The sequence below is a fragment of the Sinohyriopsis cumingii genome, unplaced genomic scaffold (genome assembly GCF_028554795.1).
Source record: "Sinohyriopsis cumingii isolate HCF-2022 unplaced genomic scaffold, ASM2855479v2 utg001851l, whole genome shotgun sequence".
Lineage (NCBI taxonomy): Eukaryota > Metazoa > Mollusca > Bivalvia > Unionida > Unionidae > Sinohyriopsis > Sinohyriopsis cumingii.
In genome coordinates this window covers 282,299-303,939 of record NW_028316071.1, presented here as the reverse complement: position 1 = coordinate 303,939, position 21,641 = coordinate 282,299, and the positions used below count along the sequence as shown (strand labels likewise).

Genomic DNA, 21,641 nt, shown 5'->3' with positions numbered 1-21,641 from the left:
TTTCTCTGAATATTTTAATTTTTGGACTTGGATATTTATGTTGACTACAGTGGGAGCATACATGCATTACAAACACAATCTAGGTTTCTTTTGTTTTGTCCAAGATTCTGTATGCATTGGGGCTTTCTACATCATGGGATGATGGGAGGACCCCTAGCATGAAAGCATATCTTCATTATTACACCAAATTACAACAAAACCTGCTAAACAGACATCTCATAAAAGACCAACTTATCTTTACATACCTCTTGACATGTTTCATAATAACTAAGTATCACTTCTTTTGAAATGCTATTAAAATATAAAGATGACATCATCTGTTGTCATTTTATTCATCCTGCTAGATTTTACCTTTCCTTCTATTAAGTACTAGTGACACAGAAAGACATTACCATGTTATCTAGCTTAAAAGTTTTGGTAAAACTACAAGCTGCATAGACTCATATCTGCTATTTCATAATGCACCTGCAGTTCAGGGTATATGCAGTTAGATTATAAAAAACAAAACTTTTGTTCAAATTTTTCTAGTCTTTAAGATGCAGAGCCTTTGCTTCCTTAGTAACTCTCTGATTACCCAGCTCTGCGTGTTTCCCCGTCTTGGAGATAAATTTCCTCTCCATTGACCACAGCCTTTCCACTCTGAGCAGTTGTCTCTACCTTCATTTGCCTAGTTCTGATTGTAATTTTCTGTCAAAATAAAAATAGCAATATAACTTTTAATCTTGTAAATCCTATTGTTCTAAAAGCACTGATAACAATAATTAATGAATACATATTGTTGGTGCAATTAATTGGAATGGCTTCATCATCATCATCATCATCTTTATTTCATTCTTTAGAAGATTATGTGATATAATACCTTGAGTATAATTGAACAATATGATTAGTGAGAAAAACATCATATGGTAAAAACAAACACAATCACAAGTATACACAAATAATTAAATATATATAAGCAAAATATACAAATCATAGAAAGAAAGAATAATTATTTCAAACTGCAATTGTAGATGAATATCCTCCTGCCATGATTCATAATTATATAACACAAGATAATGTGTTACACATAACGATCATGTTATGAGTTCAATTAAGTAATATGTACGTCTGTGATTATTGCGCTTGACATGTGTATTAAGAAGTGAAATAAACTGATTATTGTATGGTGTACTAAACATAGTATTATCAATATGGATATATAAATGACATAAAAATGAATTTTTTCAAGCAACTTGTTTCCTTGAAGGGGGCTTTATAATTTTCTTGCCCTTTGCCAATGCCACAACCTGAACTAATGGGAGAGGATTTGGGCAACAAAAACATATAGCTTGTGCATAAAGCTAATCATAATAAAAGGTAAATAAACATTTAGTAAGGCTGTCATGACACATTTGATTTTTGCCATAAAATATTGTATTAGGCCTCATGATACTTACATTTTTACAAATTGGTATAATCATTAATTATGATATGAACATGTATAATTTCAGTTTGCCATCAATTAGAAAAGATCTGAATTGTTACATTTTGGAAATTAGTTACTTACCAGTGAGGCATAAATATTGTGATTTACGTGTTTATTTTGTGTCCCATATAGTTACTTGCTTCATTGGCTGGATTTCTCTCCCCTTATCAATACAAGTATTTCATAATGCAGTCAACAGAAAAAAATCTGCAAGATTATCAATTAATGCGAAATTGGCTTTTTTAAATGAAAAAAATGAGCAGCAATTGATGCTTGTAAAACATCAGGTCAGTTACACAGTTACTGGAATTTCTGTATTATTCATGACCTACCCTGCTTAGTGGATCCTGAGAGTTGGGCTTGCTGGAGACCACAAAAGAATTGTGATTAGAACAGTCCATAGCCAAGACAGTTTCACAACTTGATGGTTGTTCCCTGGGAATGTTGATGAAGGCACCATCAAAGGTATAAACAGATTCTGCATTTACCGTGCATCTGGCTGAATGGATATGAGACAAGTAAAACATGATCATCCAGGTGTTAGTGACATTTAAGAAATCATTCCTATTCATGGTGTTAAATCAAACTAACAGATAATTGAAAATCAGCTTTACAGCATTAGACTGGATCCGGTTAAATTTAAGTTTATGTCAATATCAGGTCATGTAGGTGCATGTGTACTGTAATTAAATTTTTGTTCTCGAATTTCACACTACTATAGCTTAACTAATGTCTATTCAATCCAGATGGCTGAATGTTCTTCACATTAAATATCATCAAAAAACTTAGATACAAACATTATTGATTACTATGGACATTTTACATGTACTGAACTGGGTCAGGTAAAGAGGAAACCAGGTTTATCATAACAAGTAACAGGTTAGTACAACTTTTTCCTGCACATGCAGCTTTCATTGTGATATCACAGCTCACAACATTCAGTATGGATCACATCTTTTGGTCAACCTCATCCAAAAATGTACATGTACTTCGACATTGGTTTTGACGTAGGAATTTCTAAGGGCTTGCAAATAATGACCTTCCAAAGGATTATAGATATGACAATCCAAGTAATGTGAATAATTGCCACTTAAAGGTATGTGTAATCAAACTCTTGAAATATGACACCCGTTACAGAAATAGTTGGCACAAACTTCACAAGTTCCGGTGATCAATTCTATTTAGGCATTATGGATTGAGGACTACATGCAATATTTACTTCCAAATTTGGATAGTAAATCACCAAATAGCAGAGGGGCTTACTTAGCGGCAATGGTACATTGTGACAGCATGACAGTCAGTACTGAATGCCTACATAATCTGCATGACTCATACTATAGAAGATGGTGCCACGTTTTCATATATTAATTTACCGGGTCTGCTCCCTGCATTGGTCAGAGCAATAACAACTGCTTCCAGGACACTGGTTGGATACACAGAAATCAGCCAGCGAGTGACTGCAGGAGGGATGTTCAAACCACGGAAAATATCTGTTTCATATGGAGTTGTCAAATTCATGTCCAACTGCAATTAGAAGCATTTAAATCAACAAAAAAAACATTACTGCAAAACAATTAATGAAAAGGATGAAATCAGAGGACATGAATAATATTAAAAAATGTCATGTTCTCTATTTGATTGAGGTTAACATTTCTTGTAAAAATATTTAATACCGAGAATGAAATTGTATACAAAATGTTTATGTAAGAAATCAAAGCAACAGATGATAGCAGTCATAGTCCAACCGAAATAGACCATACACTGGACTTGGAATAGATTAAATTTTCTCATTCTAGCACATCATTCCATGTAACAATAATTCTGATTGGTTGGACATCATGACTCTCCCTCTGACATGAAGTCATGAAAAAATAACATATTTTGCTACTTTTCATTAAAATTTAAAATGGGCTTAACAGTCCAGTCATGTGTTTCAACATTTTTGAGGAAATTAATAGCGCTTTTTGCTGTAAATCTCTTTTACTGATTCTGCTGTCACATCCCAGATAAAACTGACTTATAGGTCTCATAGTAAAGGTCATTAACACCCTCAAATACATGACTATAATCAACCAAAGTTGAAACAACAAATTCATAAAAGGCATTTTAATCGATTACAGCCAATTTAGATCATGTAGATTTTTGTAAAGATGCACATTTATATTTGTCCACCTTCCCAGTTTTAAAAGATATAGGAAAGTTGATATCCTATAAACCAACAGCAGCCGAAAAACTACCAACATTTATTACAAAGTAAAAAATATATTTAACTAAATGAAACTACCATTTTGCATTATCTTAACCTTAATTTCCTATCACTGTCATCTGCAAATAATTAGACTGGTGTGAATATTGAAAGGTATGAATGATGAAAAGAGTATGAAAATTCAGGGCATTTGATATACTTGTCTGTTGTTTCTCCTAAATTCGCTGATAATTTCCACCATATTTTCCTTACTGGATGAGTCAGGGAAGACAAAGGAAGCATGGGGATACCATTTGGCTTTCAGGTACTCCTGAAATGTCCATGAGGCATAGCGAAGAATCTCATCAATGTTCTCCTGGTTCAAGAAGAGAAATTCGTTGATAACATAATTATTGATATCAAAAAATACATCTGACATGATCTTTTGATTGTTCGATAAAATTGCTTTACTCAGAATTTTAACACAATTCCTGGTCAAGTTTTGGTGACTTTCGATCTTTATTGTCTGATCACATATATGTGAAATGTTTTGGCTATTCTCAGCATATACATGTTTGTTTTTGATGGAAAAGTTATATTTCAAGTTACTTACCCAAACTGTAATGTAAGATATGATTAGAGATAATTAATTTTTGTGTAGTTTCATTAAACTGTCACCAGATAAATCTATTAATATTTTGATTTTCTCCTGTAGGTTGTTCTATTAAAACAAACACGGTACCTAGGGAAGGCACTTTTAACAAAATGTACATGCCAGGGTATTCTGATTACTCAAAGAATTAATATGAAAATACTACAAAATTGTAAATTTTTTATATAGGTGACTGCTCCACATTAAAGTGCCCCCCAGGGTCCCAAGCATATTTTACTGGAAAATCCCAGATGTATTTATGTTACTGGTGAAGTAATTTCTTTGGGTTATTAAAATTCTTGCAATGGGAGGTAGGTGGCTTGCTTATACAAGCATGTTTATACAAGCATGAAAAGTGATGATGGTCTCATTATTACATAAACCTTCATTTCAAGAAATGCTGAGAATTTAAGTTTGTTATGAGAGCAAAAAAATATGGTTCTAGTATTACAGTTATTTAAGGTATATCCTACCTTCTCATAAGTCATGACAATATGTAAATGTCTCAAGGTGTTGAGTTCTTTCCTGATACTCTGGTAGCTGGAGGATACCTGTTCTTGGCCATCTTGTTTTTCACTTAGGTATTGTCTGACCAGGGGATCTTGTTTCAGGGGTGACCACTGGTCTTCCTCCCACATCAGCTGCTCCAGGCTCTTCCTGCCCCTGATCTAGAGACAGAGAAAGGTAGCTAACATATACTTAACAAGTTTTAAATATCAAGCATGCATGTGGTTGACATTACTCTATGTATTTGATCTGAGCCAGTTATCTCAATTCTGTATTTGCTTGAATATAACATGCTGCAGAGAATGTATACCCCAATCTGCAATGGCACAATGCACAGGCATATCAGGTGATATATGATCATTCCAAACATCCTCTGGTCTTCTGTCATAAACTAGATTTTTAAAAACATGATATTAATAGGGACTATTTGTAATTGCCCTAATGTCCATTCTTATCATGTCATAATGACCTCACTGATGTCACAATTCAATAATGAAGCATCATAAGCAATAGTTTAATGCCATATAAACTTAATAATTTACTCCATTATTTTTAATTTAAAAGTTCTGGGAATTACATTTTTTAAAAAGTGAAAGTAATTTCAAGATATGGTTGAAACATCGTAAGATTGTATTTTCAACCCCTATATTGCATTAGGTTGATCTTTTCTTGATATCTAGCCAGAAATACAGGAAGTGACTGCAGCTTCTTCATGAAATAAAGCAAATTAGAATAGGCTCTGCAATTGTTGTGAACAGATGTCATTCCAGCAGACAGTAAGTTAAATGCCAGATTTAAACAATGTATTGTGAAAGTTCAAATGCAGGTAAAAAAGATGGATATATATTACAGTGAATTTTTTTAGGTAAAATTAAGATGAAGGATGGAGAAGGGGAGAAGGTATTGCATACAACTTCTTCTAGTGGAACAAATATCTGACAATCATCCCCAAATTTATTTTCTCAACTTTATATATATATATATATATATATATTAGATGGTTACAAATATAAAAAAATCATGTACATACCTTCATACTAAATTGGCTATTCATCTGTGATTCAGGGCCATATACACACTTCATCAAACAGAACAACTCATCTGGTACTGGTGATCTCAAAGAAAATTTTCTTCTCTGTCTCCTTTCATTGGACACGCTTCTTGGTTCAGTATGTTCTTCTACACTGCTAAATGACTGACTTTCATCTGGTTCATCTTGCAGCTCTGCATGCCATGGCTTTCCTCTCCATGCTGTGCCTGTTGATTCAGACAAGAATGGCTCATGTGACTGTACACTGCTTTCACTGCTCCTCGGATTTGCACCCTCAATACATGTAGCAACTTTCATCTGCATTGCTGTTACTTCTTGGAAGATCTGATCAGCCATCTTCTTTATTTGTTCAGCAACTTTTGCGTCAGAGCTATCTTTTGCAGTTCGACTGAAAAACTTTTCTGTGGCAGCTCTCTTGACCTCTGCAGCAAGCACAGCCTGTCTGGCCAGGATTCTGTAGGCTTTAATTACCTGTCTTTTCCCATTTGATTGAAACTCCTTGTCTTGAACAACCTTTCTGATTTTTGACCATGCTTTCTCTGTAACTGCTGCTGCCTCCTGAACCCTCTGAGTTGTTGGTTCTTCTTCCTGGCCTGGTTGGTATCTGTCTTTGCTGGGTTCCAGCTTTTCTACAGCTCTAATCTGCAAGACTTCTGCAGCTTGAAGTTCTCTTAGGGTGTCACTATCCTTTGAGCTTGGAAACCAGGTAAGGGACATCTGCTCTTCTTCATGACTGACAGACACACCAATACACATTGCAAGCCACTTAGACTGCTGCTTCACTTGTTCCATTTGGCGAGATAGATCTTTCTGAATAGGATTTGGAGAGTGTTCTGCAACTAGTTTGATAGGATTGTATCCAGAGTAACTTGGTTTTTTAATCTTCTGATAGCTTTCAATTATGTCAGCAATGTCTTGAACAGCCTGTTCTTGTTGAAGGACAACTTCAAATACTTTAAGTCTTAGCATCTTTTCCAGAGCACTTTTCTCCATGGCTTTGTCAATGTTTTCCTTTAATCTCTTACCATACTGAACAATCTGCTCTACATGTGTTGAAATAGCTTCAATGGATGATGGAGAACTTGATGTTGACAAGCTCTTTGCTATTTGTTCTTTTTGTTGTCTTAGTTTGGAAGCAAGGTCATTCAGCTGACTCTCAATATCTTGGAGAGATCTATATAGACTATGATAGTCAGGGGAAAGATGAGTTTGGATTCTCTCTCTTTCCAAAGTATGTCTGGAAGGAAGTCCCTGCTCATAGCTTTGCCTGATAGCTTTCCATGCTTGCTCTTGCTGTTGAACTGCACTATGGATCTCTTCCTTGACATCCTGAGGTGCCACAGCCCGAATCCTCCTGGCCACTTCTTTCAGGTCAGCAGTCAGTTTTTGTTGCTTCAAGATGGCATAATGTATCATTGCTGGTGCCTCATCAAGCTGATGTTCTGTAGAAGTTACACCAGTCTGAACCTGCCTTGAAAGCGATTGATGTGTCCTTCTGACCATTTCAAGTATGGATCTTACTTTCTGGACTAGAGTCTGTGCCTTTACAAGGTCCTTGGTCTGCTGCTGGACCTTTCTCACTTCTGCACTGATCTTTCTAAGCTGGTAAATGACCATCCTAAGTTCCTGCACTTGAGGACTTGTAGATTCCTCAATGACATGTTCCATGACTGACTCAATGATATGCTCAAAAATCATGTATTGTGCCATCTTCTTCATAAACATTGCCTCCTGTGCATTGATGGCTCCTTCCAGGTCCCAGATGTGATCCACCTTCCCATTACTGTAGAACGATGCATGGATCTTCTTCTGTATTCCTTCTTGGTATGCAGGAACAAACAGGTCTGAGGGCTTGGCTTCCATCTGAGGGAACAGCATCTCAACCTGAGTATCCTTCTGCAATTTAAATTAATGCAATAAATAGTTTTTGAAAAAAATACAGAAAAGTCATAGTCAAAAGGGTCAAGAAGTCCAGAAAGATCATCAAATAATATGGACAGAATAAAATGCCACTAGCTGGTAGAAATATGTGAACTGTGATACAATGTTCTGTGCAATCATCAAAAGCTGTTAGACCTTTGCATACAAGAAATTGTGACAGAAGGCCAAATTGACATATTAATGTAATAGATATGACTTGAACATGTATAATTATGACAGGAACATCTGAAATTAACAAGTCAGTAGAGATCTGTTCATATTATTGTCAAACTAGAGTAATGTTGATCTTGCAAAATCAGATAATGTTTATTTATTTATTCACCCATAGAAAAAGTTTCATATTAAATAGAGATCTTTAGAGAAACAACAGAAAGTTTATTATTCATTATAGATCTGTAGGAAAACAACAAAACATGCAGATAAACTGTCAAAGAAATATATATTTTATATATATATATATATATATATATATATATATATATATATATATATATATATATATATATATATATATATATTTATGGGTCAAATATGTCTTTCTTTGACATATATATATATATATCATAATTTGAGCCAGATATGTCAACCCATCATTAATATAATCAGAATATAGGCAGCCTGTCCTGAATGGATAATATGTTTTTTCATAGTAACTTCTGTATGCTTTCATGTTGTATCTTCTATGAACCAATATATACCAGTACAGTTAGGAACAATTATGGTCTAATGAGAATCTTTCATCAAATTTCAGAACCCCAATTACTTCAACAGTTTTGCCAGACAGTATATATAAACATTAGATTTTCACACAAGTTGTCTGCATCTTCCTTTTTTCTTCATCTCTGCCACCATTGTTCTATTATTATTAAATGTATAGTTTTAGGGTTTCGTACAATGATTTTTCTTTACAATCAGAAAGTATATTCTGTGAACCATTCTATATTACTTGTACTGAAGTTACTTCCCCCATACCTTTGTCCACATAGAAATGATGTGTTCAAATTTTTATCCTCAACAATTTTAATTTTCTAGAAATTTGTTAATTTAATTCAGAATACAGAATTTTCACTTTAAATTCATCAAAATTCTGCAAAATGTGGAATGTCTGGCATATCTGCAAAATATATAAATTATATCAAATTTATTTCATGATGCTACACTTGTAAACAATTGAGAGGAGGATGTAACTGTAGGAATTACAACAGAGATAAGAGCATACCACCCAGTCTTCAGTTTCATATGAGGGGCAAGGAGTTCTGCGGAATTCCGTGTTGAAAAAATGCATCCGGCTCCCTTGGTCTCTCTGCCATAGTGTCACAACCTGGAACTGGCGTTTAGGGTCAAGTGTGTTCTCAGCCAGTCTCAAAACAAATCCACTTTTCATGCTGGATGGCAGTGGTTTGACTCTGGGGTCAAAGAAATCAATGATTCTCTGAAGAGTCAGCTCCTCTTTCTCAATGTCAATGAATTTGGAGTTGGCAGATGTCTGAGATCTGTAAAAAGATGAAACCTGACATAAAAATAGGTTTTTACTTCTCATGGCATTTTTTCAATCCTATAAATTTGACTTGTCTGACACAGAAGACAAAGAACTATTTGTCTCCCAAAAATATTTGGCAATTTCCTCTTTGACCAAATTTCCATTTAACTTAAGTAACTTTCTCAAAACTGAATGCTTAAAGACATAAATAATCATTTATTGTAAAACTGATGTATTTGTTTATTTTGAAATAAATTCATATGTCATTAATACAATAGTAGTGGGATGATTATTGAATTTATTTGCTCTAGAATCAGCAGGACAAGTTGCCACTACTAAATTTTTGTAAAGTTTGTACATTACGTCCTCAAAAGAAGAGTCAATTCAACACATCAGTCAATACACTTCCCATGACTTGCATTCTCTTATCCTTTCATTCTCAAATAACTACCTTAAATATATTTAATGACTGGGAAATTAACCCAATTTTAAAATATAACAAATGCAGATAACCATAAGTATTGATATAAATATTTAAACTGCTCATATATTTAAAACTGATTGATGGATTTAAATAAAAGTTTGGTATATATTTTCATTTGTATAGACTTTTCAAAATGCAAATAAAAATTCGAGACGGTTTCCCTTCATGGTGCAGATCTTTTCCAGTTGTACAAATGGGCCTATTTGCTCATGGATAAAACATGTCAACATGAGTGTAGATCCTGTTTATATGCTTGTATCATAGCAACAAAACATGTCAACATGAGTGTAGATCCTGTTTATATGCTTGTATCGTAGCAACAAAACAAGTCAACATGAGTGTAGATCCTGTTTATATGCTTGTATTGCAGCAACAAAACATGTCAACATGAGTGTAGATCCTGTTTATATGCTTGTATCATAGCAACAAAACATGTCAACATGAGTGTAGATCCTGTTTATATGCTTGCATCATAGCAAAATGCATCATTGAATCTGCAGCAGGATCCGTGCTGTCTGCCCAACATATAAACATGCTTGTTTAAGTTCCATTTGCTATACATACCCAGCATAGATGGGTCTCTTTTGTGTTTCCTCAGACTCAAACAGTGGGGAAATCCAGGACCAGATACCAGATTTACTTCTCTGCTGCTTTTCAGGATGTGCCTTGGGTCCCAATGGCAACATAACATGCTGGAACTGGAGTACATAGGCTGGTGCAGGGTTTAACCCAGGGGCATGGACCAGGGTCAAAGTCTGTTTTCCACTGAGGGGGAAAAACACCACTCCTCTCTGATTCCTAGTTAAAACCTGTGTACCTGTTATATTCAGGCTGTGTCCAAACATATAGGTTCCATATTCCTTATTAAACTGAAATGACATTATCAAAATAAGAGGGGGTAACAGTGGGTCCTCATGAAAAAGAATCCAACAATACCTACTCATATAAATATGTAATTATAAACCATTCTGGGACAAACAGGATCATACTTTTCCCTAATGTAGTAGATATTTGGAAAGTTGGAAATAATTTAATTTTGATTTAATTACTCATTTTTAAGAGAAGTACTACATATAGTCCACCTGTTAATCAAAGACCAACCATAACATTTAAACAGCATGAAAAGTACAGGAAAAACCTGAAAGCTTTTAAACTTTAGTTTATAAAATCACCAACCTGAACTCCGCATGAGCATTATGAATTTTTAATTAAATAAAGTTATAATTTGTTTGTCCTCTTTTCACTATCTTAAATGTTTTATAACTGTTTGTTAATCCTGCAGAATGAGTAGCCATTAACATGGAGCACTAAACTTATCATAATAGCCATTATCTGAATTGGTGCAATTAGCATTTCAATCTCATAAATAGCATGATCAGATGACACTGAGTAGCAATTAATCAAATCATGCTTGCATGATGCTTACTCAGTTATTATAACTTATATCTGTGTGGTAATTCCTCAAAACATTGTTCTGATAAGTTAACTACTGCTGTATCAGGAAATGTTTTAAATAATACCTTTAAAAGTTCAGGAAAAAATTATGTAAAGTTTTACCAGACAAACTTATATAAGAAAGTTTACCAGTATAGTTTTCTGACAGTTCAAAATCAGAAGACAAGTGATTTTTTTGAGAGATCAAGGGTGATCAAACACAATACAAAAAATTATTTATATTCTCTGGATACACCTGACATAAAATTTACATAACCTCTTTTGTGATGGAGTGGGTGGGTATTTATCAGTTTCAATCTTTGTTGTCAAGTTTAAAGTCTAACTTCTTCATATTTGACAATGTTTTCAACTTTTTAACTACATGCACAAACAATAGAGAAAGCTAACCTGAAGCTTTTGTCCCCATGCTAAGGACTTCATCAGCAGACTAATTTAATCTCTACTAACTGTTAGCATCACTTGATGGAATGTTGATGAAGTCATTAGTGAAAGCTTTCTCTTTTGTTTGTGTATGTAGTTGAAAAGTTAAAAACATTGTCAGATATGAATATTGCTACACAGGCAAGCTTTCACCAAAGTCTCACTGTTTCATATCAAGGTTTGGAGAGTTGACTTGTTTTATGTGATTTTCAATATTTGTATTTATTACAATGATATTTTACAGTGTTTTGTTAAAACAAATTGGTAATTAAAAAAAAGAAAAAGGCTTTAGTGCTGCAAATTATAGCAATAAAACTTTCTATATTTGCTTGCTTGTTATGTTAACCCAACTTTACAATGTCATCCTAGATATGCCTTCACTTAATGTGCAGTTAGGTCAGTGTCTATAACTCTTGCTCTTACAAGTTATATGGAACAATTTAGTCCATGATTTGCAGTGCATAATGTGACAACAGATCTTGATCAATGCTATTCTCAGCTTGGTGTGTAAAGGGACAATAGACTAGATAACTCACAGGAACAAGGAAAGCACCCTCTACAACAGTGATCTCCATTGTATCAGCTACTTGTGGATATCTGGATGACTTTCGTGACACAACTGTGAAGAACGTTAGTGGTTTACTCTCTACTGACATCAAGGTCTGCTTCTGCAGTAACAATTAAAGAAAATGAACATAGTACATGGTGAAAATGAATAAACTGATGAAACATTTATTTGCTTATTCAAATGTGAAGACATTATTAGGCGAATATACCAATCTGCCTTCAAAAACCATTAGACCCCCAAGGTCATTCCCATTTTCATTTCTTTCATTTTAGCAATGAAATATTGATGAAATGACCAATACATTTGCAACAATAATGCTAACTCTGCTAGCTTGGCATTATATTTTCTATCTTATCTATTCGTTTTTTCCAGATTATTTTGAAGTCAAGGTTAAATTGTGAAAACATTTATCAGCAATTTTCTACAAGATTTAAATTTCTGATGAAAGAGTCATTGTCTTAGCTGTAAGGGAAGATACATTTTGTGACGAGTTTGGGAATACACAGGCAGTTCATGGTTATGACAGCTTGTTCCACTCATGACTGAAATTATATAATGCAGATGATGACTTTATGCAGTGTTAGATCTGGAACCAGGCTATACATTACATAGGTAAAAATATTATATGAGTGGTTCTGTGTATCACTTGATTTTTTTGAAGAGAAACTGACTGAGCTGTTCGAAAAAAATGGATCCTGTTCTTTCTGACACAAAATATCCCTGCATTATGTTCATCTATCTATCTATCTTTGATAAAACATTTTATTTCTTCACAATATCATGAAGTTTGAACAATATGTGAATCATATTGTCACATATTCATTGATTCTACAACTTCTTTACATAATCCCTACTTTCAATTACATATTCACTAAACATCTGTGATCAAGTCCAATATTTTATGTGGTCTTTCAGGTTTTGATGCAAAACAAAAATTATACTTCATGTCTTTTACTTTGTATCAGGACAACTTGCCACAGCACAATTCATCCCCATGACTGTGCCATAAATTTTCTATGTTCCTTCTGTTCTTGTGTATATGTTTGACACAGGAAGGTATTATTCATGAATAGACAGATATATGGGAACCAGGCTGTTGCACATTTCATTATAACACAAACTGAGATATAACATGGTCATGTCACAGCTACATATATTTTGTCACAGATCCCTCATATCACCTGATGCTACTTAACCTGTCAAGCTGATAAATAGATGCAAAATAATCAAGTTAAGCTTCAGCAACCTATATCTTACTGCTCATAAGCATAATTAATATTTGTATAAAGTAATAATTTTCATTGAGCAAGGGGTTGTTCTAATCCTGATTGTTATATAAATTGGTAGGTAGTAAAATTAGTACAAGATACTTGACTGAAGCTTTGTTTGTTGTTCTCCTTCCCCCTTTCAAGACATTCACATTTGCATACATTGTTTTCAATATTTTTTTTATACTGCAGAATGGTATATAACAAAGTTGGAAATTATGAACCCTAAAAACAGTGTTATAGTGCATCCCCTGTTTGTTTCTATAGATAGATGGATAGATAAATATGTTATTGGATACTATCAACAAGAATGTTAAGGTTTTGTAATGTAAGCAATTATGCATAAAAACTGACCATATGATGATGGATGAAGGAAAATAATTTCATAGATTAGTGACAGTTATGGGCATCTACTTTTTGACCTTGGAAAATATTATCAATAAAAAGCAAATTACATTGTTCTTATCAATAAACTCCTCCTCTTGCTCTAAACTATTACAAAGACAGTGTAATACAATATTATAATTCTCTTTTATCCCATATCTTCCTGTCTTGTTATTACTATTGAGAAGGTGTGTTGTGATATAAACTCTGAAATGGGTTTGAACTGTCTTGGGGTTAGATGGTCATAGAATCATCTTACTGTCTCTCTTTATCCATTTCTCTTTGTCTGTCTGTCCATCTATCTCTTTGCAAATGTATGCCTAAATATTTCACTGGATGAAGAACTCATTTTAAAGTTTTCATCTATCAAAACTGATGTATCTGTTAGCTTAATCAATTTAGGCAAATTAAATTGTAAAAATATTGCCTGTGCATACATTAACCACAGCACTTAAAAACAGGGGTATTTAGAAGACAAATATTTTCTACAGTTCTTTTTATTTAAACAATTTCTTTGCATTTTATTGCAATATACTTAACTGAATTGGATAAAAAGTTTTCCACACCATCATAAATTATCAGTAAATATAACAAAATTATAATCAAGAAACCTTTGCATCTGAGATTAAAATTATTGGACATACTTCCTTATAAGTTGAGTCCAATTTCAATCTGGGCAGATCCAGATCTGCCAGTGCATTATGTGATGGCAGACCTGAATCTCTACAGTTTATCAAAAGCAATGAGTAGAACAAACAATACAGACCCTGACTTGCCAATAGATTATGTAATGTCTGAGCAGGTTCTATATTGTTTGCAGTAGGACAGTACTTACACCTGAAAGTAGCTTATGATTCAAATTTGCATTTTAACGATATGCATACACTCATACACACTAATTGAATCACACTGCATTCACAACATTAAATGATTTATTCAATATGATTGAACAGTTAAACAATGATACCCAACCTCTGGAGATCCTCCCAGATTACTTCACTGTATCCATAATTTCTCATATACTTATTTAATATAAATATTTAGCTTCATCCAGTATGCAAAATTTACATCACAATAACTGCACATTTGGCTGTCACCATGTTCACACTAAATATATTTTACTTCATATTGTTGTGTCACTTCTTACCTCCGATGAAATATCAGCTCTCACAATAAACTTTCTCTTGGGGAAGTCAAGGTCTGTTTTCAGTCTGAGTGGCCAGTCAAGGTGAACTTTGGTCTTTACCATTGCACCATTTAAAAATATTGCTGCATCACAAGCCATCTTCCACTGCAGTTCCATTGCTCCACTGAAAAATGTAAAAGGATACATAAAAAATAAATTGAGAGCTGGTTACATGGAGAATAACTAAAATACTTAGAGAAGGGATTTTCTGCTTCAGATTTAGCAAATGGATTACATGAGCAACTACTGATTGACAAAATAGTTAATCCTTTAAACAGCACATGGTAATCATGTGTAAAATGGATGTCTAACTGCTACAAAGTCACAAGCTTAAATATTTTTGTTATTGAAACACTGTTAAATATATTTTGTAACATTTTAAAAAATTAAATGATTTTTCAAGGACACATCATACATTTAAGGAATTTGGGGCAATGAACTCTGGATTACTGTTCAAGGAGTAGGACAGAGTTAGAGAGTGAGGAGATTATCGGTACAAGAAAATGATGCACTTACATATTAGACCACATGTAATTAAATTAATGCTATAGGTAAAGAGATGAACTTGTGTTGTGAAACCAAATTTAGGAGAGGATGACATAGAATATTTGAAATCGAACTCTTTCAGTGTCTCATTAATACAAGCAACTGATTGACAATGGCCATTAATCTACATAGACAGGGAGTAGACAAGGAAATAAAAGAACATTTCCAACAGAAAACTCTGTTGTTGATGGACATCAGTTCTTATTTAGTGTTACCAATGGCAACTTGATGGCTTCTGTCAGATAGCTATGATTTGAACCATGAGAGTGATAAATGAGAACATTTGCACTTTTCAAGTTTCCATGCAAGAATACTATCATCAACAAAATCAAAAGCTCCCTTAAAATCAAGATATATAGTTCCAACCAATTCTCCATTGTCCAGAGCAACTAACCAGTTCCCAGTGAATTTTGTTAATACCAATCGACAGGAGTGGTTCACCACTCCGATGACCTAAGTGGCTAGAGTGTCCTCCTCAGATACAGGAAGCTGTGGGTTCAAACCCCAGCAGAGTCATACCAAACACTTATAAAAATGGTACTAGCAGCTGCCTAGCTTGGTTCTCAGAGTTAAGAGGTTAGTGTTGGGACTTGTCAGTCGGGTGTCACGATAATGTGACTGAGTGGGACATGATGCAACATCATGTTTGTGGTATAATGCCTCAGTACTAGACATCACTATAAACTCCCACACTGCAGACATCATAGCAATATGACTGAAAAACTCATAAAAATCCAAATCACTCACACACAGGAGGTTCTGTCTAAATCATTATTGGGGGGGATGAATTAAATAGTACTTTCAATGGTAACCATAAAATGTTTGGAAACATGTCTTTCAAACAGTTTCAATATGGTTGGCAGAATATATAAATTGGTTTGTAATTATCGGGATTTGATTTTTAAACATTTTTGTAAACAGGTATAACATCAGTTGAGATGGGAGATTATTTTAGCAATGCTTTAATTAATTATATGGGAAAAAGATGAAGCAGTAATATCATCACATTTCTTTTAAGATGAATGGACAATTTCTTCAACTCCAGTTGATTCCTTAGAATTTCACTTTTTCAGTTCACTTGTTACATCTACACTTGATAAAAATGGAATTGTGAACTGCACATTTTCAGGGATTTTAAACTTAATAAACTCCTCCAACTTTGTATTTTTTGCTGTAGTATTCAATATATTGGAAGTTATGTTGGTTACATTAATTAAGTGCTCCTTGAATCTGTTAACAATGTCATGTAAATGATCAATTAATGTCCTATCAATTGTTAGTTGTATCTTATTCTTTTTGTTTGGAGTAAAATCCCTCAGAATCTTCCAAATTTCTGTTGATTTGTCTGTATTTTCAACCAGTGTTTTATAAAAATTTCTTTTAGCATATTGAATCATAGCCATACATCCGTTTCAATCAAACCTAATCTAAATATCAGTTATCTGAACCATTCTCCCCAAAGTCAATGTTTTGCAATCAGTCCATCCCCATCCCAGTTATTATATTCTTTTACAAAATTCTGACTAGTTTTATTTAAGAAAGTTTTTCACAATATACAGCTTTTCACATTATAAGTCCCTCTGACTTTTCTAACAATCTACAAAGCAGCCCTAGGAGAAATACATTACCTTGGCCTAAGGTTGAAAATGGCATTCCATCTTGTGTTGAAAGCAGACCTGGTTCTCTGGCTTGCTAAGGTCTCAACATTTTCAGTTTCAGTATCAATATTTCCAGCCACCTTAGCAACCATAAATCCATCCAGAGTGAGGCGAAGAGGAAAACCAATCTCAGATGAAATGGCCTTGTGATGGTCAGCAAAGCTAAATATCCTTTCAAAATTCAGCATCCTGTTCAAAGTTGAACTTGCCAGTGATGCCATGCCTGTAAAGTAAAAAGGATAGTGTTTGTAAAATACATCACCTGCAGATATGTCTATAGATAGTTAAACTTGTTCATCTTAGTTTTACAGTCCACTTTTATTATTTTCCTGAAATCAACGCAAAAGAAAAATATACCAACAAAAACATTGCAACAAAAATTCAAGAGAAATTATAAATGTTGAGAATTATAGGTAATACTGCTTATAACAATAATCATGTAGCAAATTGATGATGGAATGGGGATACAAAGAATGTGTTCAATGAATGAAAGGTGGAATTAAGTCGTCATTAATTAAAATGTTAAATTTTCATTATTATTATTATTATTATTATTATTTTTTAATTTTTGAGAAAACATATATTGCCTCTGTGATGACGAACAAAAACTGCCAGTAATAACAATCAAAGGAATGACACCTAAATTAATGATATCATAAAAGTATTAACATTATCCTGAAATTTATAAAATCCTATTTTGTAAAAACTATTAACTGAAGTTTACCTTGGCCGCTTATGAATGGTAGAATTTCCTCAAGATCATAATAACCAATCTCATTGCCGAAGAATTTAATTAGCATGTTTCCTTCATACTTCTCATATTCTCTTGGTGAAACTTTCAGCTGCAATTCAGAGAATTGATTTTGTGTTTGTGAAATATTTGCACCCATTATGAAGTCCCAAAATTAAAAAAATTTAGAAATTGTTTTAATAATTGTTATAATGGCATTAAAATCTAATACAAACATGCATCCCAAATCTTATTTGTCTATGCTAATGGATTTTTGCTAAATTGTGCCAACAAAGGTTTTGTCTGAAAGTCCAAAAGAAAGTCCAGAATTATTTTTAAAAATGGCAAATTGTAGCAATGACCTATGACCCTAATCAGGTCATCTACAAATTAGAGCAAATTAGAATATCAAATTTCATTTGTCTACTACAAGTGGTTTTTGTCTATTTGTGCTAAAACAATTTACAATAGTATGAAAAATTAAATAATGAATCAATGTGCAGACTGAACATAACAAATATGTACCCCTTCTGCGATTTTAGTGGAAGCATAAACTACAAGCTAGAATTGTACAAAAATAGAGTATAAAATAATATTCATATAAAACTAATAGTATCAGGAAAAATATAAACTCCTTTAAACTGTTCACTGGGAACAAAAAACAATGGTGGTTACTTTCAAAAAGGATTTATTTGAACATAACATGTATGAACACACTCACCTATAGCACAAGTTACATGGGTCATGCATGCGCATTTACTCATTTTACATGAAATATAATTTTCATTACAAAAATCTAACACTACTTTTCTTTAACTAAAGTCTATTCAATCCTGATTTTACTGATCTGCTCTTTAATTGTCATCAAGAAACTTCCAGACAAAAATTATGGATCTCTGTGGTCTTTTACAATGGTGGCCATGTACTAAACTTGGGTCAAAATAAAAGTGCATTGAGTGGAATCTTCACAATCGAAGGTAGTACAAATTTGTTTATCAATATGCGTAACTTTCATTGTGACATCACAGTGCATGACATTCAATCCAGATTATACTGGATCAAACTTTTAGGTTCATTTCATCCAAAAATGTCTACATACTTTAACATTGATTTTGCTGTATGCATCTCTCAAGGCATCTAAATAATTACTTTCCAAAGGAATATGGATGCATATGAATCCAAATGAAGTAAGTACTTGTCATTTAAACACATGTAGAATCAAATTCTAAAAAGTGACACCCATTACTGAAATAATCGGTGTTCAATGCCTCCATGATCCATGTGACATGTACCTTTGCAGATATCACGCATTAAGATTTAAGCCTGTACTACTCGACAGTGGCAGAGGTATTAAAGAATTACATGTGAAAAAGAAATTTTATATAATAAAAATCTGATGTTGCTGACAGAAACTGTCTTTATATCTCCTTACCAAAATACAAAGGTATATGTTCAAATCATTCTTCAAAAATATAGTACAATGTGGATTAATCGCAACTTTTTAGAGTTATAGGTCTACCCCTATGTGACTTTTCATACAAAATTGTTCACTATAAAGGGATATTTTACTGTCAGTTATCAGTTTGTATTACTGGTACCTTTTGTTTGATTGAGCTAATATGAGGGCTGGAATCCTGTGAGACTCTATCACTGCTGCTGTCCGGTCCCATATATGCCCTCATAAAGGAGTCAAGGCCTTTGGCTACATACCCAACCTATTTATCAATAATAGTAGCAGTGTTAATAATAACAGAAGTAGATGTAGTAGGATAATGTCAGTAATGAGTAAATATTTCAGTTTCTTGAAAGACTTTCTATCATTTCTTAAATTGGTAATATAAATTAACATATAAGATGTAAGTCTTGCATTAATCTTTATAGCTGCAAGCAATCTTTATTAATAACTTTCAGATCTTATTGATAACAATTATTAAAAAATATATTCATAACCTTAAAAAGATAAGGATATTGTATGAATAGAGCTTTGTACATGGTACGTAAAAGGAAAATATGGCCTCAATTTCATCAACATGCTGTACAGTTAAGTGAAGACCTGACATAGTTAAGAGAAGACTTGAGATTGGTTAAACTTAATTTTGACTTGCATTTGAAAAAATCATATTACCTGATAAAAGAATTAAAAAATTGTGCAAGTCATGATTAGGTTTTATTGTGGGGTGAGGACTGTATTCAAATTAAGGTGTTGACCAAGAAATTTTTGATGAAGGACTGCATGTCACTTACCTCTGCTATGGGACTGGACTGGGAGAACAACTCCAGGCTAAAGCCATAAAATGCTGCTCTTGGACTGACCTCATTGGGAGAGAAGAAAATGGTTGTTTGCATGGTATTGCCTATCCTCCACAAGGCTGCAAAATTAGTAAACACAATGTAAATAAAATTGAACCATCAAATGACAATCATATTTAACATATGTGGATTGGACTCATAACCATATTCTGTTGTCAAAAAAGGGATAATTCAGATACAAAGCAAAATAACTTTCTCAGCCAAAATTGTAGAAACAGACAATTATTAATTGCAACAATTTGCAAGAATATATTACATTTATATACATCTAATTAAATCATAGAAAATTCTCCAAATCCCTACCTCCAAACAACAGGGAACATGTCATGAGCAACAAAAGAATAATCCACTTGAAGAATAAGGAACAAGAAACAAGAGTTCTAAGTGGATCTGATATCATTCACCTGCCTTACTTAATTTAACCTTTGACACTACAGCCTGATCAAAATTCTTTCTAAAGGTGAAGGCATAATTAATATGCATAGTTCTTGGTCATAATTGATGTAATCAAAGAAAATGATAGTCTACATTCATTTGCCAAGTTTGGTAAATATTGGACCAGAAATACAGTCTTTAAATCTTGAGGTAACAAGCCAGCCAATCAGATGCATGGTATGCCATTAATAGGTGAATTAATTTTGGTCTCAAGAGAGGTAACAAGTTTAGCCAATTACATACAAAATTACCTCATTAATATGTAATGGTCTTGCTCATAATCAAACTCATCCAAAATCTTGATAATAAATGAATAATTTCCGATTTTAATCTAACAAATTTTATCAGAAATACAGCTGCTAGACTATGGACAAAGACAATCAGATGCAAGGATATGTTATTGATATTCTTAACTTCACTTATAATCACACTCAACTAAGATCTTGATAATATGGGATTATTTACCAAGTTTGATAAAAATCCTATCGAAAATACAGACTCTAGAGTGGAAAAAACAAACTTGGCCAATTAGAGACGAATTCACCTCATAAATATGTATAAGTCTCACTCATATTATAAATCATCCAATAATATGTAAAACAGATACATAATTACCAAGTTTGATTAAAATAGGGTCAAAAATAGTGTTCCTCAAGTGGTAAGAATCACAGTCAATCATATGCAAGACCATATTATTAACATGCATAGATCCTGCCCATAATAAAAAACATTACTGCCTTGATGATAAAAGCCAATATGCAATGTTTCATAAAAATATTATCAGAAATACATGCAGTAGCTAAAGTGTTGACAAGCTCTACAAATCAGATGCAAAATTACTTCATTAATACAAATGGAATTTGTTCATATTTTTTCTTATCAATGATCTTGACAACCTAACCCTATGTACCAAACT

General features: G+C 33.3%; 1 protein-coding gene across 1 annotated transcript in view; it reads right to left on the bottom strand.

The window, feature by feature from the left end:
- Positions 1 to 21,641, bottom strand: part of LOC149771448 (uncharacterized) — a 52,776-nt gene that overhangs the window by 6,144 nt on the left and 24,991 nt on the right. Inside the window, exons 15-28 of the mRNA XM_089948437.1 lie at positions 20,225 to 20,349; positions 19,579 to 19,695; positions 17,975 to 18,092; positions 17,221 to 17,473; positions 15,008 to 15,170; positions 12,177 to 12,308; positions 10,330 to 10,634; positions 9,021 to 9,294; positions 5,840 to 7,756; positions 4,776 to 4,970; positions 3,871 to 4,026; positions 2,839 to 2,989; positions 1,798 to 1,964; positions 575 to 687 (exon numbers count right to left, since the gene is read on the bottom strand). Of these exons, the coding sequence (XP_089804563.1) occupies positions 575 to 687; positions 1,798 to 1,964; positions 2,839 to 2,989; positions 3,871 to 4,026; positions 4,776 to 4,970; positions 5,840 to 7,756; positions 9,021 to 9,294; positions 10,330 to 10,634; positions 12,177 to 12,308; positions 15,008 to 15,170; positions 17,221 to 17,473; positions 17,975 to 18,092; positions 19,579 to 19,695; positions 20,225 to 20,349 (4,186 nt within the window). The remainder of the gene's footprint in view (positions 1 to 574; positions 688 to 1,797; positions 1,965 to 2,838; positions 2,990 to 3,870; positions 4,027 to 4,775; positions 4,971 to 5,839; positions 7,757 to 9,020; positions 9,295 to 10,329; positions 10,635 to 12,176; positions 12,309 to 15,007; positions 15,171 to 17,220; positions 17,474 to 17,974; positions 18,093 to 19,578; positions 19,696 to 20,224; positions 20,350 to 21,641) is intronic.